At 38.1% G+C, this 26,164-nt stretch overlaps 1 protein-coding gene across 1 annotated transcript; it reads left to right on the forward strand.

Annotated features, from left to right (window-relative positions):
* Positions 1-1,558: 1,558 nt before the first annotated feature.
* Positions 1,559-25,858, forward strand: RnrS (ribonucleoside-diphosphate reductase subunit M2). Its single transcript, XM_083143576.1, has 7 exons — positions 1,559-1,792; positions 6,047-6,112; positions 9,317-9,493; positions 11,872-12,107; positions 16,998-17,226; positions 20,469-20,687; positions 25,484-25,858. The coding sequence occupies exons 1-7, from the start codon at positions 1,718-1,720 to the stop codon at positions 25,634-25,636; spliced, it is 1,155 nt and encodes a 384-aa protein (XP_082999702.1). The 5' UTR covers positions 1,559-1,717; the 3' UTR covers positions 25,637-25,858.
* The last annotated feature ends 306 nt before the right edge of the window (positions 25,859-26,164 follow it).

Below are 26,164 nucleotides of genomic sequence, written 5' to 3' on the forward strand. Positions count from 1 at the left end.
CAGTCACGTGACTAAAAAGAGCTCCTGCAGTTTTATCGGCGCTCATGTCATGAAATACAAGAAATCTTTCATTGATTTTTTTTTCTGTGAGACGTAACACTGTTGACACCTGAGATTTTTTGCTAATGTCTGGTGTTTTATCGACCATGATAGCCACAAAGTCTGTGTTTTGAATTTCATTGTAGATTTCATCTCTCAGAACATCCGAAACTGAATTTATTAAATCATTTTGAATGCCTGCCGAAGTACCGCGAAAAACTGTAGAATTTAATAAATGTTCTTTTAATGAGGGATCAAACTCGGCACTTGCAATAAGGAATTCCATGTAATGGCCCTTATTTAGAGATGCTGCATTTTCCTCATGGCTTCGGAATGGCAGTTCTTGCTTTGCTAAATAGCAGACGGCGTTAATCAACCTCTTTAATATTTCCCTGTTCTCTTTTACTTTTTCATTGTGTAGCTCTATTTCAGCTTTTCGTTGAGTATCCAAAAGAACGTCAATTCTAGTAGGGGTGGCAACAGAACTACTAAATTTAAAGAAACTATAAAGATGCAATTCAGACTCGCTATGTTTTCTCACTGCAGTATTGAGATGATTCAAATCCGCATACCCTTGATAATTCCCAACACCTTTTTTAGTCTAGAATAATAAACATGTCCAACAGTAAAAATTATTCACCACATCACACCCGCAAAGACAGACTGAAATTTCATAGAGTTCTTTTCGAAAATGTCTCTCAAAACCTTTTCCAGCACCACTTTTTCCTTTAACACATGTTGACATCGTGAGATTCGGACATGGTCGACCATTGTCAATCACTTGTTTCTTCTCTGAATACGAAAGCGAAGAAAATGAATTATTTAAATACTTTTGCACATCACTTTCACTATTCTCCATCTTAAAATAATCACATCACTTCACACCACACGTTTAAAAAATAATGCACAACTATTACGAGCAAAACAACGCAAAACGCGGGATGAATGAAAGCCAAAGCGTTGGAAACAAATACAACGCCTTGAGAAGCTAACCATGGTGGTGGGTGGCAGGGTGCGCATGCGCGGTCATCCTATGTTTTGGCAGTGGTAAGACGTTGTATTTCCTCTCCAACGTCCTGGCAGTCAGGGACCGATCTGCCTGCCTGACAACCACTGCGCGCTGCGCCGCGTTTGAAAACTACCGGGCGCTCGAGACTGACAATTGAAGAAAAACGCTCAAAATCGTAATTTATAAAAGTACAGATACTTTCTTCTTTATTTCATTTTCCTTTGACCGTTGACACACGACTTACACACCCAGAGAAATCGCCACTGGTCCACACCTGTTAAAAAACAATGACTTGGTGGGGAATGATGTAGGATATTCGATATCGGGGTATTTTGTATATTTTTTGTCCCGACTCTCGCTAAGGATTCTTTTATGTCCCGAACGTTGTGATTTTAAAAGTTTCCCGTTCTCATCCCGTTCCCCACAATCTGATCAGTATTAGATTCAACATTGTTGAGCAGATGTTAGCAATTTTTGAGCGCACCTTAGTTGGAGTTTCCGGTCATAATCACTTTCACCAACCTTTCAGCTGACGTCCTTGAATTTGAGTGGCTGGTTTTGAAAAAACGCGCCAACTTCGCAATATGCGCGGAAAATTTGTGAAATCCAAGCAGTCGCAGTTGAAAAGTAGCAGAAGGAAGAACCTTGTAAGAACTTGTACTGTTCATCATGTCTCCCATTCGTGGCACTAACAAGGAAAATGTTGTCTCAAAATTCCAAGGGCTCACTGTTTTGGATAGCAAGGTAAAGCTGTATGTTTAGAATTCCTTTTCAGAATATTTGCTAACAATTACAGGGTGCAAATTGTACACACATGGTCGTCATTCTGTTTCGGAATTTCACTTCTAACGGTGTTGCGACAAGACAATAATTTAATTTTATTGATATATTCTTCCACATAGAAAGACGTTCCGATATAGCTTTGTTCATTTACACAGATTCCAATTCGTATACAAACAACTTGGACCGAAAACTTGAGAATGAAAAGAAATGAAAGTACGGTATTAATAGTTTACATTCAATTATCAGTTTGTAAATGTTAACTTTAAGTTAGGTACAAATTACAGTGTGGTTTGTAATATTGGTAAAAATGTAGTTTTACCGTAATATTTGCTGCCTGTAGGTGGAAGAGAGTACGAAGGGCCCATGAAGATTATTTCCGCGCGTTTACAGGAATTTCATTCTGGAGGCTTCTGTGATGTTTTGAAATAGTTCCAACCATACAAAAGCGTTCATCGGCTCAAGTTCCTTTTGTTTTATTGCGATTTCATCATGCTACGAATGCAATTTTTACATGGTTTGATTTCGATGTACGTCTGTTAACACATACTGTGGAGTTTTAGCGATTAAGGTTTTATTCAATATATGCTTTCGTGGTTAGGTTAGGTTCCCTTAGCATTAAAATAAAGTCCCTAAATGCATTCTACTAAGGTTCCGATGTACTTGTACATTCATTCCCATGCTTCTACGATATTTATTGTCGCTTGTCGACTGAGAATATCTTGTCCATGAGAAGTGCGTAAGGTAATTTTCAAGTTTTTTTTTTCAACATAAATAACTTTTTTCGAGTCCAAACAGTGCTCATTACTGTAAGGCAGGTTCAAATTTCGTGTTACAATGATTTTCAAAATTCTACGATAATTAGTCTTTGTGCTAGGAGAAATCATAAAACAATTGGAACCATTACCCGTGAACCAGATGCTGCTTACGTTTGATGACGTAACCCCCTGTCAGTGTTTCGAACCCAATTTTTTTTAACTTTGTTTGCCTAACCTTATTGGAATGGTTTGTGGGGCTATCCTTAAGCGATCCGTGCATAATGTACAATTTGCACACGTGACTTAACACGATAGTAGGTATTTTTCGGTGAAGGTTGGAAACGCTACATACCCACTTCAGTAGTCAAGTTTTGCCCGCAGTAAGGAAGCAAAGAAAGGAATAAGAAAAATTACTCTGTGAAGAATTGTTTTCGTGTAAAAAGCAAATGGCACCTTGAACTATGTTCCGCAATACACTATTGGTAAGTACGAACCATGCGAAACACAAAGTATCCAATTTTAATATGTGTGATCTATGAAACTGGTACCCTATTCTTTTTTACAGTACATTGAATTTACTTTGTTATATACCTGTACTGGGATTTGATATGGTATGAATGCACAATATAAAGAATGTCTCAAATTCCTTTCCTACTTCTTATACTCTGTAAATATGAAGTCCTGGTAACGTATCTGGAGTTAAGATTTGAGGGTCATGTGTAAAAATTGTACACTTACGTCTATATATGTTGCAAAATTACATTCTTCACTACTGCAATCATTCTCCATACAGAAACATAACAACCATGTTTGATGATATGAACAAGTGATGTTCGGCATTCGTTGGGCTGTCTACAGCATTGCCACACTGTTCCTTCTTTACTTGCAGAGCATGTGGAATGTGGACTTTGATTAGAGGTAGGTTTGGCAACGGTGTTGGATTGTTCTTCTAGAAAAATAGCATCTTGCTCAGTGAGGCAACAAAACTTATATTTTGTTACAATATGTGCTCATTGGGAAAAGATTTCTTGTAAGGTTAGGGTAAGAAAGTATCTTGAAATTTCGTTAATATTTGGTAGATTAACTAATTTTGGCTTTCTGATCAGTACATTATGAACAGGTAGCCGCATGAACCATTTCCGGTTAGGTAAAGCAAGCTTAGTTAAAATTTTGTTAGTAAAACAATGCGATACAGCTTAAAAAAATAGATCTCAACTTACATCAGCTTTTTTCACGATTTCCAGACGTGACCCACGCATTTTAACTACAGATTTGTGATTAGAAGGCCAAATTTAGTTAGTATACCAAATATTAACGAAATTGGAGATATTCTCTATATTCTGCATTCGCTCCTTTGATATAATTGAATATTAGGAAATATAAAATGGTATTGAGTTGTGAAGATTTGTTCACGGTTTCTTAATGATTATTCTTGTATGTGTGAAATTCTGTAAAAAATATTAAATGAAATGTGACCATTCTCCATCCAGGATGAAGTAGTCTGAAGCATTAATTTTTACATGCATTAATAATTAAAGCATAACCCTGTCTGGGAAATCTCCTAAATGGTTGAGGGTTCGACATACTGGCCACGTTACTTGTTGAAGATCTTCACACCTATAGGTAGGATTGTGGGAGGGAGATAGGCCAAGGCCCTTCTAAGGCTGAAGAGCATAGTTATTTATTTATTATATTATTTATAATAATTAAAGGAAGTCTAAATCTCTTGTTAAAGTACATCTTCAGTTTTCATCTTGACCGGCTTTGTGGTTGGGTTTTTTCATTAAATAAAAGGGGAAATGTCTGTTATATTGGAGACACAACTACTTACGGAAATGAGTTTCTGTTGCATTTTGAAAGTTCGTGGAGGTATTTTCTCACCGCTACAACATTATGCCGTTGTTTCAATTATGTACCTCCAGATGGCAAGAGCGTCGAAAGTCCCAATTTTTTTTTTGTTAAATGTTCATTATCCTTCGGACACCTATAACTTCTGAGTTTTGTCAATTTTTGACATTTGTACTTACCTATCTGCTTCGTGGATCATTTTTTAACGTGTATTCACGTTTTTTTGATCATTTTTTTTTTTAAAAAAAAAAGCGTTTTTGTAACTGAAGAACGTACGTTTCCGCAAATGGTTTGTGGGGCTATGCGAAAATGGTGTGTGGGGCTACGCATATTTTTTTCGAAACCAATTTTTAACTATTGTAACCTATTGTGACCCTACCTAACCTTACCGGAAATGGTTCGTGGGGCTATGCGTCAATGGTTGAATTTCCGCTATGGAACATTCCCACAAAACACCTTCCAGATGTTGGACAATACTACAGGAACTTATTACGGTAAGTAGTTTCTTCTGTAGAAATGAAGAAATATGTCCGAAGGATAGTGAACTAGTACCGTTGAAACACTGCATACCCACTCCAAATCGACGAAACACAAGCACGACGCTCCACAGCTGTGCACGTCATATTGCATGTTCGGCAACGGAAGAAAGGACCCAAAAGAATTACTCTTAATGTGAAAAATTGTAGTTATTTTCGTGTAAAAAGCATAATAAAAAAAAGTAAAGTGCTCCCCTGTGTATAGCACCATGCCATGAAGGCATGTAGGGGGTGTGGGGGTAATGCCCCACACTTTCTTTCAGGTTCCAATGTTTCCCCCAGGTACCAATGTTATTTGACGCTGGGTGGGTGCTGGGGCTGCTTCCAGCGTTAGAAAAATTCCCGGATTTGAACCGGCCGGGGATCCAACCCGGGACCTTTAGCATGGTAGTCAGACACGTTACAGACTGAGCCACCGCGGCCACTGTATAATGGCACCTTCAACGATGTTCCGCAATGCACAATTGGTAAGTATGAACCATTTGAAACTGAAAATATCAGATAGAAATGTGTCTCCGATATAACAGACATTTACCAATAAATGTATTATTTTCTTAATTTCAAAGTATAAATGTTAGGGCCTAAGAGAAATTAATGAAAAAGTCAAGAATTTTTTTATTTGTTATTTTGGTAGACACCCTGCTACTGTATTCTTCCAAGGGGGAGGCAAATTTACAGTAAATTGCAGGCTGTTTATGCTGCTATCAAGTCTGTAATAAATAACCCATGGTGCAACAGGCAGTGAGGGTCAGGGTCTACATACTTACTGACTGTTGGCCTCACTCCCACCAGCGTGAAGATCATCCAACCAGTTACGGAATGACGTGTGGTCAGCAAGACTAACCCCTAGTCATTGTTGTAGGTTCCCATGACCGGGTTATACTACTGATTCGTAGCTAATACCGATAAACGATACATTTTACCCATCCGTAATATACACACACACACACACAGTTTCAATTTTATTTTCACTGTAACTGCCATTGTTCCAAGTCATGAGCTCCCATTATATTCATGTCATAATTATATTTTGAAATTTGCTGTTTGAAAGTTCTAATACAATTACTTCATTGCAGGATCATCAGAAAAACATTAAGGTGCTAGGGGAAAGTAATTCCAATGTACATAGTACAAATAGAAATGTAAGTATAATTAATTTTAAATGAAGCTTATGCCTAAATTTGCGTTACTAGTTGGAGATGGGTGTTTCCTTTCGAAAAATGTGGAATTGTCATGAGTTGAGCATGATAATTTTTTATTTGTGGTATAAAAGTTCAGCTCCTAGTTCGATGCACTTTTTGACACTGTTTAGTGCAGATGTACCCCGGTGTCAGGCTGGTGCAAGAAAATTACGTTCGACCAACTAGACGAATAGCGGTGTTCAAGTTCAGAAGAATCAACAAATGCCTGTCTACTGCTTTCAACATTCATTTGATTACTGTTTGACCAGCGATCCGAGAGCTCCAGTTGGCAAAGTGCCAAGAAAAAGGAGAAGTTCGTGAGAGGTAGGCAGGCGGGAGAATGCGGTTCGGGGTTGCACGTTGAACAGTGTTACCAATCTGCGAGGATGCTTACCCACCAGAACATAACTATCGAAAACTGAGGGACATGCACAGAAGTAAAGGATTGTGACAAGGACTTGTTTTGTATCACAATCATGTCGTTTGTCCTTCTTACAATTTAAAATAGAACGATAGCAGGGTAAAGAATTGCAGTTTCACTTATACAAGGTATTTTTTTCCAGTGGGGCAAAAAAAGGCACATTTTCTCCAAAAATAGTGCAGTTCCATGAAAAAAACATTGCTTAAATGTGAATTTATGGTGATAATGCAATAATTAACACACATTATTGTGGCTAAAATGAAATTATATGTGTGAAATACATCATTTTTGGTTGACTTTCATTTTTCATGCCCCCCCATCCTTCCAGACCTGGCCCGAAACCAGATACGGGTCCGGTCGGCTTCCTCTGAGATTGGGTCAAAGATGGCGAACTTGCGCTATGTTCAAGACCAGCATTTGCAAAGATGCCTCTCCACGGCCAGAGCACTTCCAATATCTTGTGTCAATATTCTCCGGTTGGCAACATTGCTTTCTTTCCCCACGTGACACTCGCGCTGCTCGCGTTTCAGAGAAGCGCCTCCACAAACTCCCCCAATTTACGACTGGACTCTGCTACTTCTATCATGCGCAGAAAACTCGAGACCTCTCGGATCGCTGGTCAAACAGTAGTTAGCACTCACCACATGATCATACACCACATGCTATACTGCTCCAGAACGTGGTGCATGCACCAAATCGATGGAGTAGACGAGTCTGTGTTGAAATGTGTAACCATCTAGATTGGGCTGATGAATGTGTGTACACAGTGCACACTGCTCGTTGGTTTTAATGAAAATGTTCCAAAGCCTTTAGCTTTCAAAAATAGTTTAAGCAGATACATTATTCACAAACTAATTTTGTTTTTTTAAAGAAATACAATTTCTAAGGTATTTTTTATAGGTTTTATAAATGGGTACAGTTCCTGTGGAGATGTGGTGGTTCTAGTCATTTTTCTGGGTTCAATGAAAAAAACGTGATTTTTTATTCATCCTGTACAAGCATGTGGATTGTCGTCTGGCACTCTGGCTGTAATTTAGCAGCCTGCTCAAGCCCGCAATGGAATAACAGAATAGTTTTTTAAAAATTCATACCAGTGAACTCAAAATATGTGAAAGGGTCAGAATTTCCTTCTCTGTACAATTATGCCCTATCATTGTCCTCTATTCGGTATCACTTACGCCTGTGAACACCTCTTTTCCAAAATGATATATGTTGAATCAAAGTTGAAGAATCGACTGTCGGACACATGTCTTCATAACTGTCTTCTAGTAACCTCAGCCAAGTGAAAGGCAAATATTGAAAAAACAATCACATTAAAGGGGTAAATGGCAATTCATGTGTATGAATGGTTAATGTGCTTTTTTCTTAACAAATATGTCGCATTTTTTCATTATGCTTATTTGTTCCATTGCAGTGACTAACCTCAGCTCAGAACATGAGTTTTCTTTGCATTAGTTACCTAAGCTGATGTAAAGGGTGTCTCAGAAATATTTTAGTTTTTGAATCTGTTCTCTGGAGCAATTCGCACATTATGGAGAAATGAGATAGATCGCAAATGCTTGGCAACATTGTTAATAGTTAATTGCCATGGAGCGCTTTACGGGGCAGCAATGTGCTTTTTGTGTTCGTGCATTTTTTAAAAATGATGATTCTTATGTTGTGGTGAATAGTTTGTACTGGCATCATTATAACTTGGCAGGAATGATAGACTTCCCAAGTGCAAATTTAATTAAATATTGGGTGAGAAAGTTTGCAAACACTGGAAGCACTATGACAATGAGACTGGAGACAGCATTATTTAAATTGAGCAATACGAAAAAGCAGCTTCTTTAAATTAGCATAAGTTGACAGTTCATGCCATTATTCGCAAGGATATGAATTTCCACCCTGTGAAAACATGAACGGTCAACATTTGTCCAATACTCTTTTCCACAAATAAAAATTTAATGTTTAAGCTTTCTTTTGGTAATGAATTTATCTTTATACAAAAAAATTAAATTTTAGAAACTAAAATATTTCTGAGACACCTTTTACTTAAGATTTCATAAGAAAAGAGTACAGTAAGTGAATGTATTTTAGTATCTCTTCTCCCTGAGGTAACGGCATGCGCTACAGGACAAGAGTATGCTGGATCGTTGCATTCCATAACTCCACTTGGAGACCCAATACCGTACTGGGATAAGGCAAGCAGGAAATCACAATGACTGATAATCTCTCCACATGTATTTTATTTAGGTGAATGGATGGTAAAGGACTGTATATTGAAGGCACACCACCGCTCGCTCACCTTGCCTAACTCCAAGACTCTCCCCTGAGCACTGGGTAGTCCTAGAACGCTATGACTACTAGGTTAAGTAAGAACTTACAAGAGTGTGCCCACGTAGTTGCTCTGTGTGCTTATATACCAGGGAGCTCCTCCCTGTCAAGGTGGACGTTAGGCATTAGGGAAGGTTCATGTGTCGCTTGTACCCTATCGTCTGCAGTATATTGAAGGATAGAAACCGTGCAGTTTGCAGCCAATCAGTACAAAGATGTACATAGAATGTAAATATGGAACGCCATGGCAAAAATCCACTGTCTTAGAAAACAACAGTTTAATGCTAATCGCACAGCCAGTGGTAAATGCAATAGGCAAGTTGCCCATCAAAATGTTGTAGAGAATCTCAAGGATAATTTCATATGTAGTATCATTGCTGCTGGTTGTACAACATATAAAATGCTTAATTTTTATATTTTTTGTGCAGGAGCAGAAAGAAAAGGAGAATTGTTTCACAAAAGACTATGACATCAGCATTGAACCTCTGTTGAGGGACAACCCAAGGAGGTTTGTGATCTTCCCGATCCAGTACCATGATATCTGGCAAATGTACAAGAAGGCAGAGGCTTCATTCTGGACAGTTGAAGAGGTTGACTTGTCTAAGGTTAGTCATTTGAATCATTTGAGGAAGTCAGCTTGTATTCTTTAACTATTGCAATCTGAATGTGACTTCATTTAAAAATAAAGATTAAAACCTGACTGGGTGACAGTTCCTGGCATGGCTAGTCCAAGTTTTCTAAGGAAATTGTATTTTATTTTCACATTTTTACACCTAAACAATGATTTTTTTCCAGTAATTGGAAGTAAATATTAGAGTACAAACAAGTTATACAAATTCAAATGTTGCATTGGAAATGTGTTAAATTTTATGTTCAAACCTCCATGGGTTCATAGGACATATTTGGATATCAGCGATTCTGGATTCTTAGCTTATAAGTAGACCGTACTGGGTAAATAAAAATGCAAAATTTTGGTACAAAAACAGTCAATTTTGGGTTCAAAAGTGGTAAATAAAATAAAATTTTGGTGATATAGTGGTGAAAAATCTGATCAAAAGCGGTATGTAAAATGACATTTTAGTTTTAAAATTGTGAATATAATCCTAAATTTGATTTAAAAACTGCACTTATTACACAAAATAAACATATCCCTTCTAATATAACATTTATGTAGTTACTGAAGTGTTAAGTTTAATTCTGTGTAAAGGAATAGATTTTTGCTTCTCAAATATTTACAGCAGAATTAAACAATTTTCTGTGAATTGCATAACTCTCAGGATAATTCAAACTTCAGAAAGTGTCACGTCAGTAAATAAACTCTAAATTTCAGTTTGAGTCTATTTCGCATTTTGCAGTTAATTTTGTATTATTTTGTGACAAATCAGGGTAGGAGAATGCACCTCACACCTTTCAGAAGCATGAAAAATTAACATTACAGTGTGTTATTTCACATTTTGTGCTTCCGTCAGAAACTAAATATGCTTGCCATATGGGTCATTTGGAAATGAATTTGACTGGTAACACTGCATTGCAAATAACATCTGTCAAGCGAATTTTGTTTTGCTTAACGGTCGGACATAGTTCTACATTCGACCACAAGATGGGTCTGCTAGCGCCACTACCAGAGAATTGCTGGCATATAACGTGAACGGGTGTGAGTGAATACTTGGACAAGCTACGAAATGGAAGGTGATTCTCGTGGTCAGAGGTGGACTACGTGGTTCCTGTTTAAATAGGGTGTTTCGGCATCTGAAATTTATCGCAGACTTGTGGCCGTTTGTGGTGGGTCAGCGCCTTCACGGAGTACAGTGTTTGAGTGGGTTCAAAATTTCAAAAGGGAAAACAAAAGTGTGGACAAAGGTGTCAGCATTCCAACTTGATTATGGGAGATCGACGTGTAACATTTGAACAACTGCAACGTGAAACTGGTTTTGGGCGAGCAACTCTGCATGCAAGCCTTCATGAGGATCTGCAAATGAGGGAAATTTGTGCCCAGTGGGTGTCTTGCAATCTGACAGATCAGCAGAATCAGTGAGTGGACATGTGCAGAGAATTGTTGCGTCGTTACAACACATCGTTAGAGAACATTTTTTCGAAAGACTGGTGACTGGCGACGAATCTTGGTTCCTCTTCGAAACTCCAGAGAGAAAAAAAGGCAATTCCACTCTCACTCCCAAGAAGCAAATGGGTACAGTTTTCTGGGATGAAGATGGAATTTTGCTGGTGGACTGGCTTCCCACTACCCAAACTGTAAACAGCGACAGCTACTGTGAAACTCTACGAAAGCTGCGACGCAGAGTTCAGCAGAGGCAGCAAGGAAAATGGGCTCTCGGGGTGATTCTTCAGCATGACAATGCGAAGCTGCATACGAGCCGCCAAACTCAATAGGCATTTGCAACAATGGGATTTACGGTGCTCCCACACCCTGCGTATTCACCAGATTTAGCCCCCTTGGATTATGCACTGTTCGACAAAGTGAAGGATGCATTGCGTGGTCGACACTTTCATTCTAATTAACTCCAGACCGCTGTCTGTGAGTGGTGCAACTCTACTCCGAGAGTGGTTGTCTGCAGCCATCAGGCTAATCGGGACGACCTACAGTTTAAAGTGAGATCCGAACCACTATGTGCCTCCACAACCCGGGACCCCTTGATTACAAGGCAATGCTGCTACCACTGCGCCATATGTCTGATGTGACAATGTGAATTTCATAACTAAATTACAATAATAATTCTTTAGTTTGCGAGTGTCCCTTCATCACATTTTCAGTCCATCACTATTCTCACCTTCATGATTAGCCAGAAGTGCAGAAAAGCGAAGTAGAATAAACCAAATCAATAAACAGTATAATTTCATTGGACTACTTTAATACACTTTTTCAGCCCAAGTTCAAATTGCTAAAATGTTGATCTTCGTCACGTATAGTTTAAAAGCTCTCTTTTTCTATATTTTTAGAATGGATAAGACTTTTTTTGCCTTCCAGGACATGGTGCATTGGGAAACACTGAAACCAGAAGAGAAGCATTTTATTTCCCACGTGTTGGCATTTTTTGCTGCTTCCGATGGAATTGTCAATGAAAATTTGGTGGAGAGGTTCAGCCAGGAAGTTCAAGTTACTGAAGCCCGTTGTTTTTATGGTTTTCAAATAGCAATGGAAAATGTACATTCAGAAATGTATAGTCTCCTCATTGATACATACATAAAGGATCCAGCTGAAAGGTTTGTGTTGAAGATTATACCATGCTCTTCCGTTACTTTCTAGCATTTTTATCGCACACTTTTTTAAATAAAATTTAATGATTAGTTCTTGATTTTTCTCAAATTTAAATCACTGAAATATGTGGTTCATGAAAGTGTTTATTTATACTGTATTTACTATAGTAGCCTGTCTGCATTTTTTTTTTTACAAGAAATGTATTAGAAGAGCTCGTAACCATATGCAAACACCATGTCTCCTGTATAAGTATTCAGTTCATTGTTCTTGAAAGCTTTCATGTAATCAGAATGGATGGTGAAGGACATTTTCATGGTGCATGTGGTTGGAAAGGCCATAAAATGTTAACGTTGTACTGGGTGAGTCTTTTAAAAGAGGCCCAGTGGAAAATGTGCTCCTTGCATGTAGGCAACCCTGGTACACCGAAGAGAAGAGTGGGGTAGAGAACAGTCCAGGATATTGGTGCCATCAACAACATGACATAAAGGGGGATTGAAAAGAATGTGTCCAATGATGACCTTGAATCAGGCAGCATGCAGGTCAGTTGAGTGTAGTTGAGCAGCGAGGAAAGTTGAGTGTGGTTCCATGGGTTGGCATGGTGTTAACGGTGAAGCAGCGTATTTTTGTTGTCGAGACGTATGCACTCCTCGGTTCTTGGAAACAGTGTGCAGATTTGTTTACGACTGATTTCGCGGTGAATGGAGTTCCAGCGAAGGCCCCAACCAGATCAGTAATGCAAAAACTGATTGCAAAATGGCAGGAAACCGGATCCGTGCTGAATAGGCCAAAAGTGCATCCAAAGACTGTCTGCACTGAGGCAAAGGTGGTCAACGCAGCGCAGCTAATGATACACAGTCCACGAAAATCATCTCGGCGCTTGGCACAACAGTTGCAGGTGACCCAGTCAACCGCTATGCGGATCCTGAAGCAGGACTTGAACTTGCACGCATTCAAAGTTACAGTGATGCATCAGGTGCGGGATGTGGACAACGCAGCTCGCGTGCAGTTTTGTGAGTGGTTTCTGTCCAATATTGCTCCGGAGGTGCTGCAGGATGGTTACTTGTTCATTTCCGATGAAGCATGGTTCCATCTGTCAGGCTACATAAACTCCCAGAACACGCGACACTGGTCAGGTGACAATACACACGTGTTCATGGAGGTTCCACTGCACGCCCAGAAACTGTGTCTGGTGTGCCGTGTTGTCACTCCGCATCATCCCAGTGTTCTTCCATGAGACTGTTGAGTCAGTGTTCCCACCTGATCGCGTCATCAGCCGTGGCACGAACCAACCTTGGCCAGCTCGTTCTCCAGATTTATCACCCTGTGATTTCTAAAGGGACAAGTGTATAGCAACAACCCTCACACACTCTAAGAACTCCAGAACAATATTTTCACAGCTATCCAGGGCATCCCGCAGGATGTCCTCGCCCGTGCTTTTTCAGAACATGTGGTATCGTCTGCACACGTGCCTCGAGGTCAACGGAGGACACTTCCAGCACCTCTTCTAGGTAGGTTGTTGTCACGCTGTACTGAATTGACAGAAGAGATGTTTAATTCATTTACGTTTATGTCAAATTGTCTAAACTGCTTGGCACAGATATCCTGAACTGTTCTCTACCCCGCTCTTCTCTTCGGTGTACCAGGTTTGCCTACATGTAAGGAGCACATTTTCCACGGGGCCTCTTTTAAAAGACCCAGTATAACTGTGCCATTATTCTCTTATAAAGTGAAAAGTTAAGGGTTGAGCTGATCAATGCAATGGTTTTTCACGGACTCCGCAAGAATGCCGTGAGACACTTTCGAGAGTATAATTATCCTGGAAATTATGCAAAATTAGAAGTGATTTGCATCGAAAAAGTTTGTAAAAAATTAATTTTGAATATTTTTTATTTATTTTTTATACTCAAATATATAAAACAAATTATGAGTAATTCCATACCAAATCAACACAGCTCACAACCTGACAATCTCAGATTTTCATGAAATTTGGGGAGTTGAAACTATGCATGGAACTTAGTAACTGTGAAAATTTTTAGTCATGTTTGTCTTGTAAGTTAAATTAATTAATCAAAGTTCTCAGAAATTGCCCTTTCTGAGCCCGTTTAGCTCTACTAAATGTGCCCGAACTCTGGCCCTATTTGGCCTAGGAAGATGAAATAAAGTTTTTTGAGTAAGGAATGGAACAACAACCTGGCCAGTTGGGGAGTCTATATGAAGGTACTTTGGGGAATGCGGCAATCGGTCTCTAGGTTCAGGAGATACAAAGAAAATAAACTAAACCCAGTCTAAAAGACTGGGTCAATTTTTTTTTATAAGAATGTGAATTTGCAATGGAAAACTTTTTTTTTTTTTTTTTTTAATGTAAGGGTGTAAGTGGTGTGACCTTTCAGAAGGCAATCTGGACAAAATTTTCCAGAATAACGAGGCTCTGGCATCTGGGCTGTCACCCATTAACATCCTCTGAGAGACCTGTGTGCTGTCTATGAGCATTTGTGATTGTTAGCCACGTACGTATTTGTGGTGAAATAAAAGATTTGTTGGAGCCAAATATTTAAGGTTAATAAAAGATAAAGATTTTGGTACAAAAACTTTGCATATTTCGGGATTAAAAGTGGTATATAAAATGGCATTTTTGTGTTAAAATGTTGAACATAAACCTAAATTTTATTTAAAAACTATACTTATTGCACAAAATTAACATTTCATTCCTAAGAGCACATTTACATACCAAATTATTTAGTTTATTCCTGTGTAAAGGGGTCTATTTTTCCTTCTCAAATATTTACATCAGAATTAATCAATTTTATGATATTTGTATAACTCATTATTCGGACATCAGAAGGTGTTGCATCAGTAAATAAACACTGAATTTCATGTTTATTTCTAATTTTCTGACAAGACATGGTTGTAAAATTGACCTCACACCTTTAAAAACATGCAAAATTAACACTACAATGTGTTATTTCACATTCCTGAGTTTAACGAAGAAAAATTTTGGGCAGCTTTTCTGAGCAGTGATTGAAGGTATCTACGAGAAGACTCAACAATTATTTGGTTGCCACTAGGGGGACAAATAAATTTAATCTACGGAATTTGTTGTTATTGTACAACCATTTATTGTCGAATTGCCTCTTCAGTATAGTCATGGACTTTAGGCAGTAGGACCAAGTGGAGGATGTATCTCCACCATCTCTGGAGAAATCTTCGTCCTTCTTGCCGTTTAGAAAATCAGTCAACTCAGACTATGAGGGATACTTTCTGTTTTTTCTTACCACACTCAACTCGCTCAATGGTACTGTTTGAACATTCATGTGAAAAACAAAATGCATGCCCCTAGTGATTGTCATTTCATCTTAGCATTATTCATCTTCATCTTTGCGATAGCCAAAAGTGGCTGAAACGCATAGTAACAGGGTGGCTACTCAGCGGGAATTTCTTGAATTCTGGGAATTCTGTGTGAATTATTGGCTCCAGGAATGATGCATGAATTCTGCTTGAATTTTTCTCCGTAGACGTGAAAAGTTACAACTTTTTTTTAAAATTCCAAATCCATTGAATTTATACATATTTACTGATGCCCTGAGGCAAGTTTTTCACAGTTTAGATTTTATTTTTATCAAGGAAGGAAAAGAAAAAGCTTCTTGGAAAATAAAAAAGAATTCTTTCAATCCGTTTGCTGTGTTAGTGTCCTTTACAGAACAATCTACAATTGTATCTGATGGAAGATTATTACAAGATAAAATACATTGATGTTGATTAGGTAAATTTGAAATTCTTATACAAGTAACAATTTTTTGTAGATTACTATATCCCATATCATTTGTGACTTGTGTTTGTAGATGTATTTCTAGTAGGGATGGGACCGATTAATCGGTACTCTATCGGTATCGGCTGATATAGGCATATCAGTTTTTCAGTAAAATTACAGATTATTTTACCGATCTGATATATCAATAAATATCTTATACTTTAGTGCAAAATTCTGCCATTTTGTTGTATTTTTATGGATAATCTCAATGCCCTTCTTTCTAAAAAAGTAAATGTCTAAATATTCAACCTCTTTTGCACTGCGGTCACCTCGAAACACACATTTATTAAGTAGATCAATTAACATTTCAGATTCTTCAAGGACAATTTCTAATTTTAATCGGATCGGTAGCATATCGGTTATCGGTATCGGTAAATTTTATATCTGTACTTTATCGGTATCGGCCAAAATTTCATATCGGCCCATTCCTAATTTCTAGTATGAGTATGTGAAATGGCATATGTAAATTCCGCACCTTAAATATATAACCGTTCAATTGAATTGAATTAGAATTTTTTGATACACTGGAATCTCACAGAATCTTTATATTGTTAATATATTTGTGTGTGTGTGTGTGTGGTGAGAGACGGTAATACATAAGGTTGAAATAGAGAAAACATGTGCTGGTGCCCTTGAATTTTTGGAAAGTTTGCCTTGAAAACCGGGAATTATACTTGAATTTTATAATGACCCTAGGGTGGCCACCCTGAGGAAGATAAAACTAATCAGCTACTTTTTGATGTTCCAAGATACAATCTTGTGTAATTCTGATGATTTTATCGAATCCCAGCATGTGCTGAAAAACTTAACTGATACTTGCTCAACATTTGGTAACTACGTTAATAGTTTTTTTTGGTACTTTAGTATTATACGGACTACCTCATTTGCTTAGGTTAGGTTAGGTTGCTTATTGTATGATTTATATATAACCTAACTTAACGTAGACAAATGAGGTAGTCTGTATAATACTAAAGTACAGTTTTTTTTCTTTTGAATTATTTTGATGCTAGATAGATGTGATTGTTTTATGTACATTCCTTACATGATGATGAGCTTGTGCTGAGAGTTGTTGACTTTCCTGTTTCAGAGAGTACTTGTTCAATGCAATTGAAACTCTTCCTTGCGTGAGGCAGAAGGCAGACTGGGCACTGAACTGGATTAGCCACGAATCGGCTAGCTTCGGGGAGAGAGTCGTTGCCTTTGCAGCAGTTGAGGGAATTTTCTTCTCTGGAAGCTTCGCAGCTATTTTCTGGCTTAAGAAGAGAGGACTCATGCCTGGGCTTACATTTAGCAACGAATTGATCTCAAGAGACGAGGTAAGTTGTTTATATTTACATTGTTTGCATGTATGATTCAAGGAAAACCAACTTGCATAGCTATCTGGCCATTCTTGTTAACTTTTTGCCTCCATGGTGGAGTGGTTAGCACTGTGCACTACGATGTCAGGTGCCTTAGCTTTGAATCCCAGCCTGAGCATGGGTGTTCTATCATCTCTCATCCTCATCTGTACAATTAGCCAAAATGGCCGAAAAGCTTAGTGAAACAAACCAAAAATATCAATCTTGTTAGCTTTGTCTTGAGCATTTATAGCAGCATAACATGCATATCGATTGTCTTAGAGCTTAGCTGATGCTAGCAGTATCACTCTAATAAGCGTATGGTTCATCTTTCTGTGCAGTTTTTGTTTGTGATCGATTTTGCTATCTGTCTGCTAGTTTTGTCACGTATGTACACTCTTGCTGCAGGTAGTGTAGTTCCTTTTTCTCCCACTTGCATTTGTGGCGATGCGGAATTTTTTCTCTGCTCCTACAGCATGGGTTTGTTGCTTCTTTTTTTGGTCACAGAATTTTGGTGCTGTGGGTTCCTGGTCTTATCTGCATCCATGGAACGAGTTTGCTTTCAATCGCAATGTGCTTATGGTTTGTTTTTTGCGTTCTTGCCATCAGAAATATGCGTACCTGCCCAATCTATTCTCCCCGCACGCCAACCTCAAAAATCCAAGCACGAACCATAAGCGCATATGAAAAGCCTGCCTGCACACTCAAGTGAAAGCAAAAGCCTTTCCCCGGATGCAGACGACAGGACCGGGAATCCACAGTGCCAAAATACCGATGCATGACCAAAAAGAGAAGTACTTCACCCATGCTGAAGAAGCAGAGAAAAAAGGAATATCTCCACCTGGAGCAGGACAGTACATGCCTGATGAAGCTACCGAACAGGTGGTGAAATCTATCACAAGAAGAAAGAACAAAAAAATGCAAGGAAGAATGAACCATAAGTTTATTTGTGAAATTGTCACTGCATATCATTTAGATACCAGAAGTATCAATTCAAATGCTTTTCCAAATTCTGGGTATCAGAGTGTGAAAAAATACAGCATAACTCGTTCGCTGATTAATTATCCAGTAAATTGTGCAAAATTTGTAATTTTGTTCAAGTTTACATTATTTGGCCCAAGTGAATTTTATAATTAAAATTACATATTTTAATAGTTTTGGAAGCTTTTATGGTGGGGAATGAAGATTCTCTTAGGATATCTGCCACATTACTTCTTGATAGGCTTTCACTTCAATCCCTAAGGATGAGTGAAGTTAGTTCTCTGGAACTTGCCTGGCTAATATCCCGAAAGAATCTCTTCATTAATTTAATATTTCGAACACTGTTTCCACTGTCCTGAAACCTTGAAAAAGTCTGAATATAAAGTGTTTTCTGTACTTGCCAGGAGGAAACAAAAATTAATTTCCCTTTTTTCTTGAAATTTATTTTTATCATTGTTGAGTAAACTTTATTCTCTTGAATAACAAGTACAACTTAGCACTTAAGGGTCAGCTGGACCTCTGGCCGATGCTACAAAGCCTTTTTGAAATTGCCTTTGCTTTTGAAATACCGTATTTACTCATGTATAATGTGCACACTTTTTTTCCAAAATTTTTGCCCCAAAAACTGTAGTGCGTATTATGCACGGAATAATTTAGTCAATATTAAAACCCCACATGTTTTCACTATGTCACTGCATATAATACATATATCAACAGGCGCAAATACAAATTACGTACCAGGTTGGATTTCTTTAGTTAATATTTTTGTAAAAAATACTAAAAGTGAAATGGCAGTTTCCCATAATTTTTCACTTTGTAACTGAAAGTTTTGTGACACCGCACCATTCTAGTGGAATTTGTGCATACACCTCCCGTCCATAGGATGTGTTTCTCGGGGAAGAAATAGAAAATAACTTCCTGAGCATTGCAAATCCATAACATAATTTTGGTCTTGCTTTCTTCTACTACTGTGTCTTAAAAACCTATTACACTTAAATTACTAAGATATATTATTTTAATCATTTAAATTCAACCCGTATTGCACATAGTCTAAACTCTACATTTTTGTTATTCACACTACCATTGATTTTACAGACATTTCTTTGGTGCTAACTCAAGTGAATGGGATATGTCATTTTAGTTTGTCTTACTGTGTCACATGCATGTTGACTGAAGATGTTGCTTGATTTTTCTGACCGCCCTGTGTATGGGAGTTGCAGAGAGGTGTCAACTGTCCTAATTTCACATTGCTAGCGAGACTACTTGGATTACAAAGCTAAGTGCCTATGAACAAATGGATTGCGGCGGTTTTAAGAGTTCACTGGGAATTTGCTCATTTTACTATTTCACGTGCGCTACAGCTTTTTAAGCAAGCGTAAAAAAGGGCTTCTTAAAGTACTTGATGTTAGCAAAAATCTATCTATATATATAAAACAAATGATGGATGTGTATATTTGTTTGTTCCGGCATAACTCGAACGCCTGGAGCAATTTCAACCAAACTTGGTACACATATCACTTGCATTCTGGAAATAAATACTTTGGGGGTAAGACACCCCTGGCATCCCTAGGGGTGGGGTGGGAAGGGGTGACGTGTGAAAATAATCTAGAACCACAGATATTAAATTCCGCACAGACAGACATCCGCGACTTGATGCAATCTGCACAATAGTGTTTCTTGGGTTGTCTAACATTCAGGCTGTGTCGCGAATGGAATCCATAGTTTTCGTGACACTCCCAATGCAGTTCAACTCCAAGTTCATCACCTATCGTCATGGGAGGTGAAAAATAAAATGCCACAAATGAGCTAGATCAGTGTCGAATCCATAGTTTTCGGAGTGTGTAAGCTTATTGGTGACATTCACGATCACATTTAAAATGAGTTACACTATAGTTAGAATTCATTATTTTCCTGTCTAATACTAGATTGGGATAAATAAATACCCAGGCAACACCGTGTAATCAGCTAGTATAATTATTAACTGGGTGCACACCTCTACAAGTAATTCTGTCAGCGCCCATGCTTATGGGTCCCATGAAGTGTAATATCCTTCAAGGTGGGTCTTGGGCTGAAAAATGTTGAGAACCACTGTTCTAGAGCGTTCACATGGTTAGATTTTGCTGTTGTCTATTTGCAAAAGAAACAATGCAAATCAGTGTTGCTTGACAGATCTCAATCTTCAAGAGATTTTTGGTGCCTAAGTTTTTCTTCATTTTGTTAAATGCTCCTTTTACTTTCAGGGTCTTCACTGTGACTTTGCCTGCTTGATGTTTAAACATTTAGTGCAAAAGCCCAGTGTGGAGAGCATAACAGATATAATCAAGGATGCAGTGAAAATTGAACAAGAGTTCCTGACTGAAGCCCTTCCTGTAGCTATGATTGGAATGAACTGTGATCTCATGAAGAAGTATATTGAATTTGTTGCAGATAGGCTACTTGTTGAACTGGATTGTCCAAAGGTGTGTGTTAATTATTATTTTTACTTGTTTGTGAATGTAATGAAAGGTGATTTTAAGTTCACTGTGTACAGAAGAGCTAATCGGGACTGGATCTGCAGTTTAAAGTGGTATCAACCACTGTGTGCCTTCACACATCCCTTTGTGTGATTACAAGTTGACAACGTTACCACTGTTCCATTGGGGAGGCCCTCAAACCTTGGCATACCATGATCTAGTTTGTCACCCACAATGTATATATCCTATGTGTGCCAAAATATGCCACTGGGGTTACTTATTGAACTGTTAATGGGATTAAAGACACAACTGGACCCATCCATTGATTTGTATTGAAATTGGAGCTGGATTTCAGTGCCAGATACTTCAAGGTTTCTAGGGTGGAAAATTTTCATTGGCTGCGTCCCAAAATGCCCTCTTGTGTAATTCTGCATGTCTGTTTAGCTCCGGCAAGCATCATGCTCAGCACCGCTGTAGCCAATCATGAAAAATGTTCCGCTCTGCATGTGGTGGTGGGGTACCCACGGGAAATAATAATTACACATTATAAAATTCAAATTTCATATTTTTTTCCCCTTACAGCTTGATCGATACTCATCAAAATTAGGTATTATCTGTAACTACTGAGTTCATTCCATGCCAAATCAACACAGAATGTTCAATTTTCAACCTGACCATGTCAGATTTTCATGAAATTTGGGGAGTTGAAACTATGCATGGTAACTATGAAAATTTTTAGTCTCTTTTGTCTTGTATTTGTTAAATTATTAAAGTTCAGAGTTCTGCTTGACATACAACTATGGTTCCCCCTGGGCTTAACATGTTTCTGTAATGACCAATTGTACCCAGCATAACTCCTATACATTTTGTAGGGACTGTTAAGGGACTTTTGACTCACCCTAGTACATTGTAATGAGGCCTTTTGTCACACAGCTATACATATTATTTTGTATCTTCTGATCCCATGTCAGAGTTTTGATTTTTCATATCTTTTAGAGTTAATTAATTAATTCACGTATGTTGGAAGAGAAATTGGAAATTGATCAGGCAATCGCTCAGGCGAGCTTGCCCCAGACATTCACCCCGTCACCACTTCACAGCTGTTCGCATGCACAGGTCTATTCCCCCCTCCCCAGTAATTCTCACACCTGACTCAGCACTTTGTACCATACAACCAGTGTCCATCTCCTTCTCTCCCACCATTGACACATCAAGTCCAAAGTCCACAGTCCAATCCGGCTCTCGTAAATAGTTCCCATACAGTGTATCAAGGAATGTATCATATAAAGAGTTCTGATAGTGCCCGCTGCGCGGCGATACCAGCCGTACCCAGAGTAGAACACGCTCCAAGTGCTACCTCTGGTGACGAAATAAACAAACTCTCGTCACAAATGTCGAGCATGTATCTCTTTTCGAACGAAGAGATCAATGCGAGTTCTCTCTTCAATCTTTGTTCAATCTCGCATTATGTGCGAAATACATGTTTTCACGATTTTTGGTGATGACATGTTTTGAGATATTAAAGGTCAAAGGGGAAGGTCACGTGACTATTTTATTTTTATACAAAGGTAGGCTTGTTACATATCATTAGAAAGCTTGTTCCATTCGTACACAATAATCTTTATTTCAGCTTCCTAGGTCAAATAGGGACAGAGTTAGAGCACATTTAGTATAGTTAACGAGCTCAGAAAGGGCAATTTCTGCAACTGACCTTGAATAATTTAACAATTACAATACAAACGAAACTAAAAATTTTCATAGTAAGTTCCATGCATAGTTTCAACTCCCCAAATGTCATGAAAGGAGGGGGTCAGATTGTGTGCTTTGTTGATTTCGCATGAAATGACTACTGTATCATCATTAGTTTAAGACAGGGTTGTTAAAGGTCCAGGAATTTTAAATAAATTCAATTCTGGTTCAGGAGAGAAAATCTGCAAGCGTAAATGGGTTCTGGACTGTAAAGAACCTTTTTATCTGTAAAGTATTTCAATTTGGTCCAGGAACATTTTTTCCCGATCAATTTAAATAGGGTCCAGGAACCTTTTTTTCCCGATCAATTTAAATAGGGTCCAGGAACATTTTTTCCCGATCAATTTAAATAGGGTCCAGGAACATTTTTTCCCAATCAATTTAAATAGGGTCCAGGAACATTTTTTTCCCGATCAATTTAAATAGGGTCCAGGAACATTTTTTTCCCGATCAATTTAAATAGGGTCCAGGAACCATTTTTTCCCGATCAATTTAAATAGGGTCCAGGAACCTTTTTTTCCCCGATCAATTTAAATAGGGTCCAGGAACCTTTTTTTCCGAATCAGTTTAAATAGGGTCCAAGTTCTGTATTGAAATGAAACAATACACAACTTGGATTGAATACGGACCTGACGTTAAACAATTATCCACTTGTGAGCATGAAAGACTAATCCAGGTGCTGGCTGTCTCGAGAATCTAAGGTAGAAATGGGCGAAACTCAAACGCTGCAGTCACATTACCGCTCTCCATATAGCCCCGTTCTTTCGCGTGCGTTCCTTCATTTGGTTGTAGCAGCACTGCCATTTCCTGTTGTAATATCTGCTGGGAACACAGCAACTTCACGTTACCTCATCGATGGCTCCTATTGGCTGCGGTTCCTGGATCGGATGCCGGACCAACACGTGACTGGTTTGTTTGAACTCAATGTGACGCCACACTAATATAGTCCATTGCGTTATGTACAGTAACTCTTCGACAAGGGAGTTTTTGAATCTGATCGACGAGAGAACAACAGCATTTTGATTTATTCCCTGCGCTACGTTTTCTACAACCGCAGTGTGACATTCCAATGTAAAACGTACTAGCGGACATTTTTTGAAGGCAACTTTTAATCGGTCAAGTCTGGTCTGTAATTGTAAATAAATTCAATCCCGGACTGGGAGAGAAAATCAGCACTTAAACTAGTTTTAGCCAGTATAACCTTTTCATATTTAAATCATTTCAATTCTGTCCAGGAACCTTTTTTCCAGAATGAATTTCATTTCGGTCCGGAAACCTTTTTTTCTAGACTAAATTTCAATTTGGTCCAGAAACCTTTTTTCGGAAGAATTTAAATACGGTGCAGGAACCTTTTTTCAATGTAACAATATGCAACTTGGACCAAATTTAAATTGTGCGAGAAGAAAAGGTTCCCGTCCTGCAGCGGAACCCATTAGAACCCTGGTTTGAGATATACAATTTTATTTAGAGCATTACATTATTTGAATTTGTATGCTGGAAAGCAGGTCAGACTTTGAGGTTAATACTAGGGATGGCCACAAAATCTGGATAATAGATATCCTTATTTCAAATTATCCAATCTCCATTTTGGATGCAACTGATAATTTGGATATCTGGATAGTACAGATATCGGGATAATCGAAATTTCCAAATATAACAGATTTGATGAAGGATTTCTAGAAAATCCATGCCGTGAAATTATAAAATGACTGCTAAAAGAATATGTGGATAGCATGTAAAACAGATTAACAATAAATGTGTGAATAAAGCATACATTTTTATATCTGGACAACTCTGATTTTTGATATCTGGGCAACTCTGATTTTTGATATCTGGGCAACTCTGATTTTTGATATCTGGGCAACTCTGATTTTTGATATCTGGGCAACTCTGATTTTTGATAGCTGGGCAACTCTGATTTTTGATAGCTGGGCAACTCTGATTTTTGATAGCTGGGCAACTCTGATTTTTGATAGCTGGGCAACTCTGATTTTTGATAGCTGGGCAACTCTGATTTTTGATAGCTGGGCAACTCTGATTTTTGATAGCTGGGCAACTCTGATTTTTGATAGCTGGGCAACTCTGATTTTTGATAGCTGGGCAACTCTGATTTTTGATAGCTGGGCAACTCTGATTTTTGATAGCTGGGCAACTCTGATTTTTGATAGCTGGGCAACTCTGATTTTTGATAGCTGGGCAACTCTGATTTTTGATAGCTGGGCAACTCTGATTTTTGATAGCTGGGCAACTCTGATTTTTGATAGCTGGGCAACTCTGATTTTTGATAGCTGGGCAACTCTGATTTTTGATAGCTGGGCAACTCTGATTTTTGATAGCTGGGCAACTCTGATTTTTGATAGCTGGGCAACTCTGATTTTTGATAGCTGGGCAACTCTGATTTTTGATAGCTGGGCAACTCTGATTTTTGATAGCTGGGCAACTCTGATTTTTGATAGCTGGGCAACTCTGATTTTTGATAGCTGGGCAACTCTGATTTTTGATAGCTGGGCAACTCTGATTTTTGAAAGCTGGGCAACTCTGATTTTTGAAAGCTGGGCAACTCTGATTTTTGAAAGCTGGGCAACTCTGATTTTTGATAGCTGGGCAACTCTGATTTTTGATAGCTGGGCAACTCTGATTTTTGATAGCTGGGCAACTCTGATTTTTGATAGCTGGGCAACTCTGATTTTTGATAGCTGGGCAACTCTGATTTTTGATAGCTGGGCAACTCTGATTTTTGATAGCTGGGCAACTCTGATTTTTGATAGCTGGGCAACTCTGATTTTTGATAGCTGGGCAACTCTGATTTTTGATAGCTGGGCAACTCTGATTTTTGATAGCTGGGCAACTCTGATTTTTGATAGCTGGGCAACTCTGATTTTTGATATTTTGATATGTGGATAATCCGTAGATTCAGATATCAAAATATCCAATATCTGGATAAAATTTTATCTGGATTTAGCCATCTCTAGTTAATACTGCAAACAAGAGAACAGAATGACAATACCCATAATGCAGTTCCATGTCATTAATGGATTTGTATGTTTTTCCAGGTTTATAAATCCGAGAACCCTTTTGACTTCATGGAACACATCTCCCTTGAAGGCAAGACCAATTTCTTCGAAAAGAAAGTGGGTGAATATCAGAAGTGTGGTGTAATGGCGAAGAAAGATGACATGGTGTTCACCTTGGATGCTGAATTTTAAAGACTTCAAGATTTGTGGGCAAATCTTTTGGGGGCCTAATCATTGCAATGGCAATGTGGTAATTTTAAGTTATAGAGTACGTGTTCAGGAGCTGTGAGTGAACTATTTTTTTAAAACGACTGTTTGCATGTATGCTGCAAGTATGATATTTAGTCTAGTTCGTATCCAGAGGTGAGAAATTATGGATGCTTCACATTTGTAAAGAGAAACCAAAGGTGTACATTGCAAAATATATCAACTGAAACAAAAATGAGAAAAAAAGTTAACGATAATTTGCTTAATTCTGCCATCTTTGTAGTGTTCACTTTTAAAAATTGCTTCATATCTTTTTAAGGCTGTACCTTTGTAATTTTTTTTCCTGTAATTTTCTTTCCATAGTACAGATCTGCTATATTTTTAAATGAATCTTTTTGTTGCTAATGACAGTGTATTAAATTGGATACTTCATTAGATATTTCATCTATTGCTAATTAATTTTAACAGAATTTTTTTTTAAAGTTGTTTCCCTCCTTTTGTTTTACATTGTAC

This window comes from Lepisma saccharinum, chromosome 22, assembly GCF_977018435.1.
Source record: "Lepisma saccharinum chromosome 22, izLepSacc3.1, whole genome shotgun sequence".
NCBI lineage: Eukaryota > Metazoa > Arthropoda > Insecta > Zygentoma > Lepismatidae > Lepisma > Lepisma saccharinum.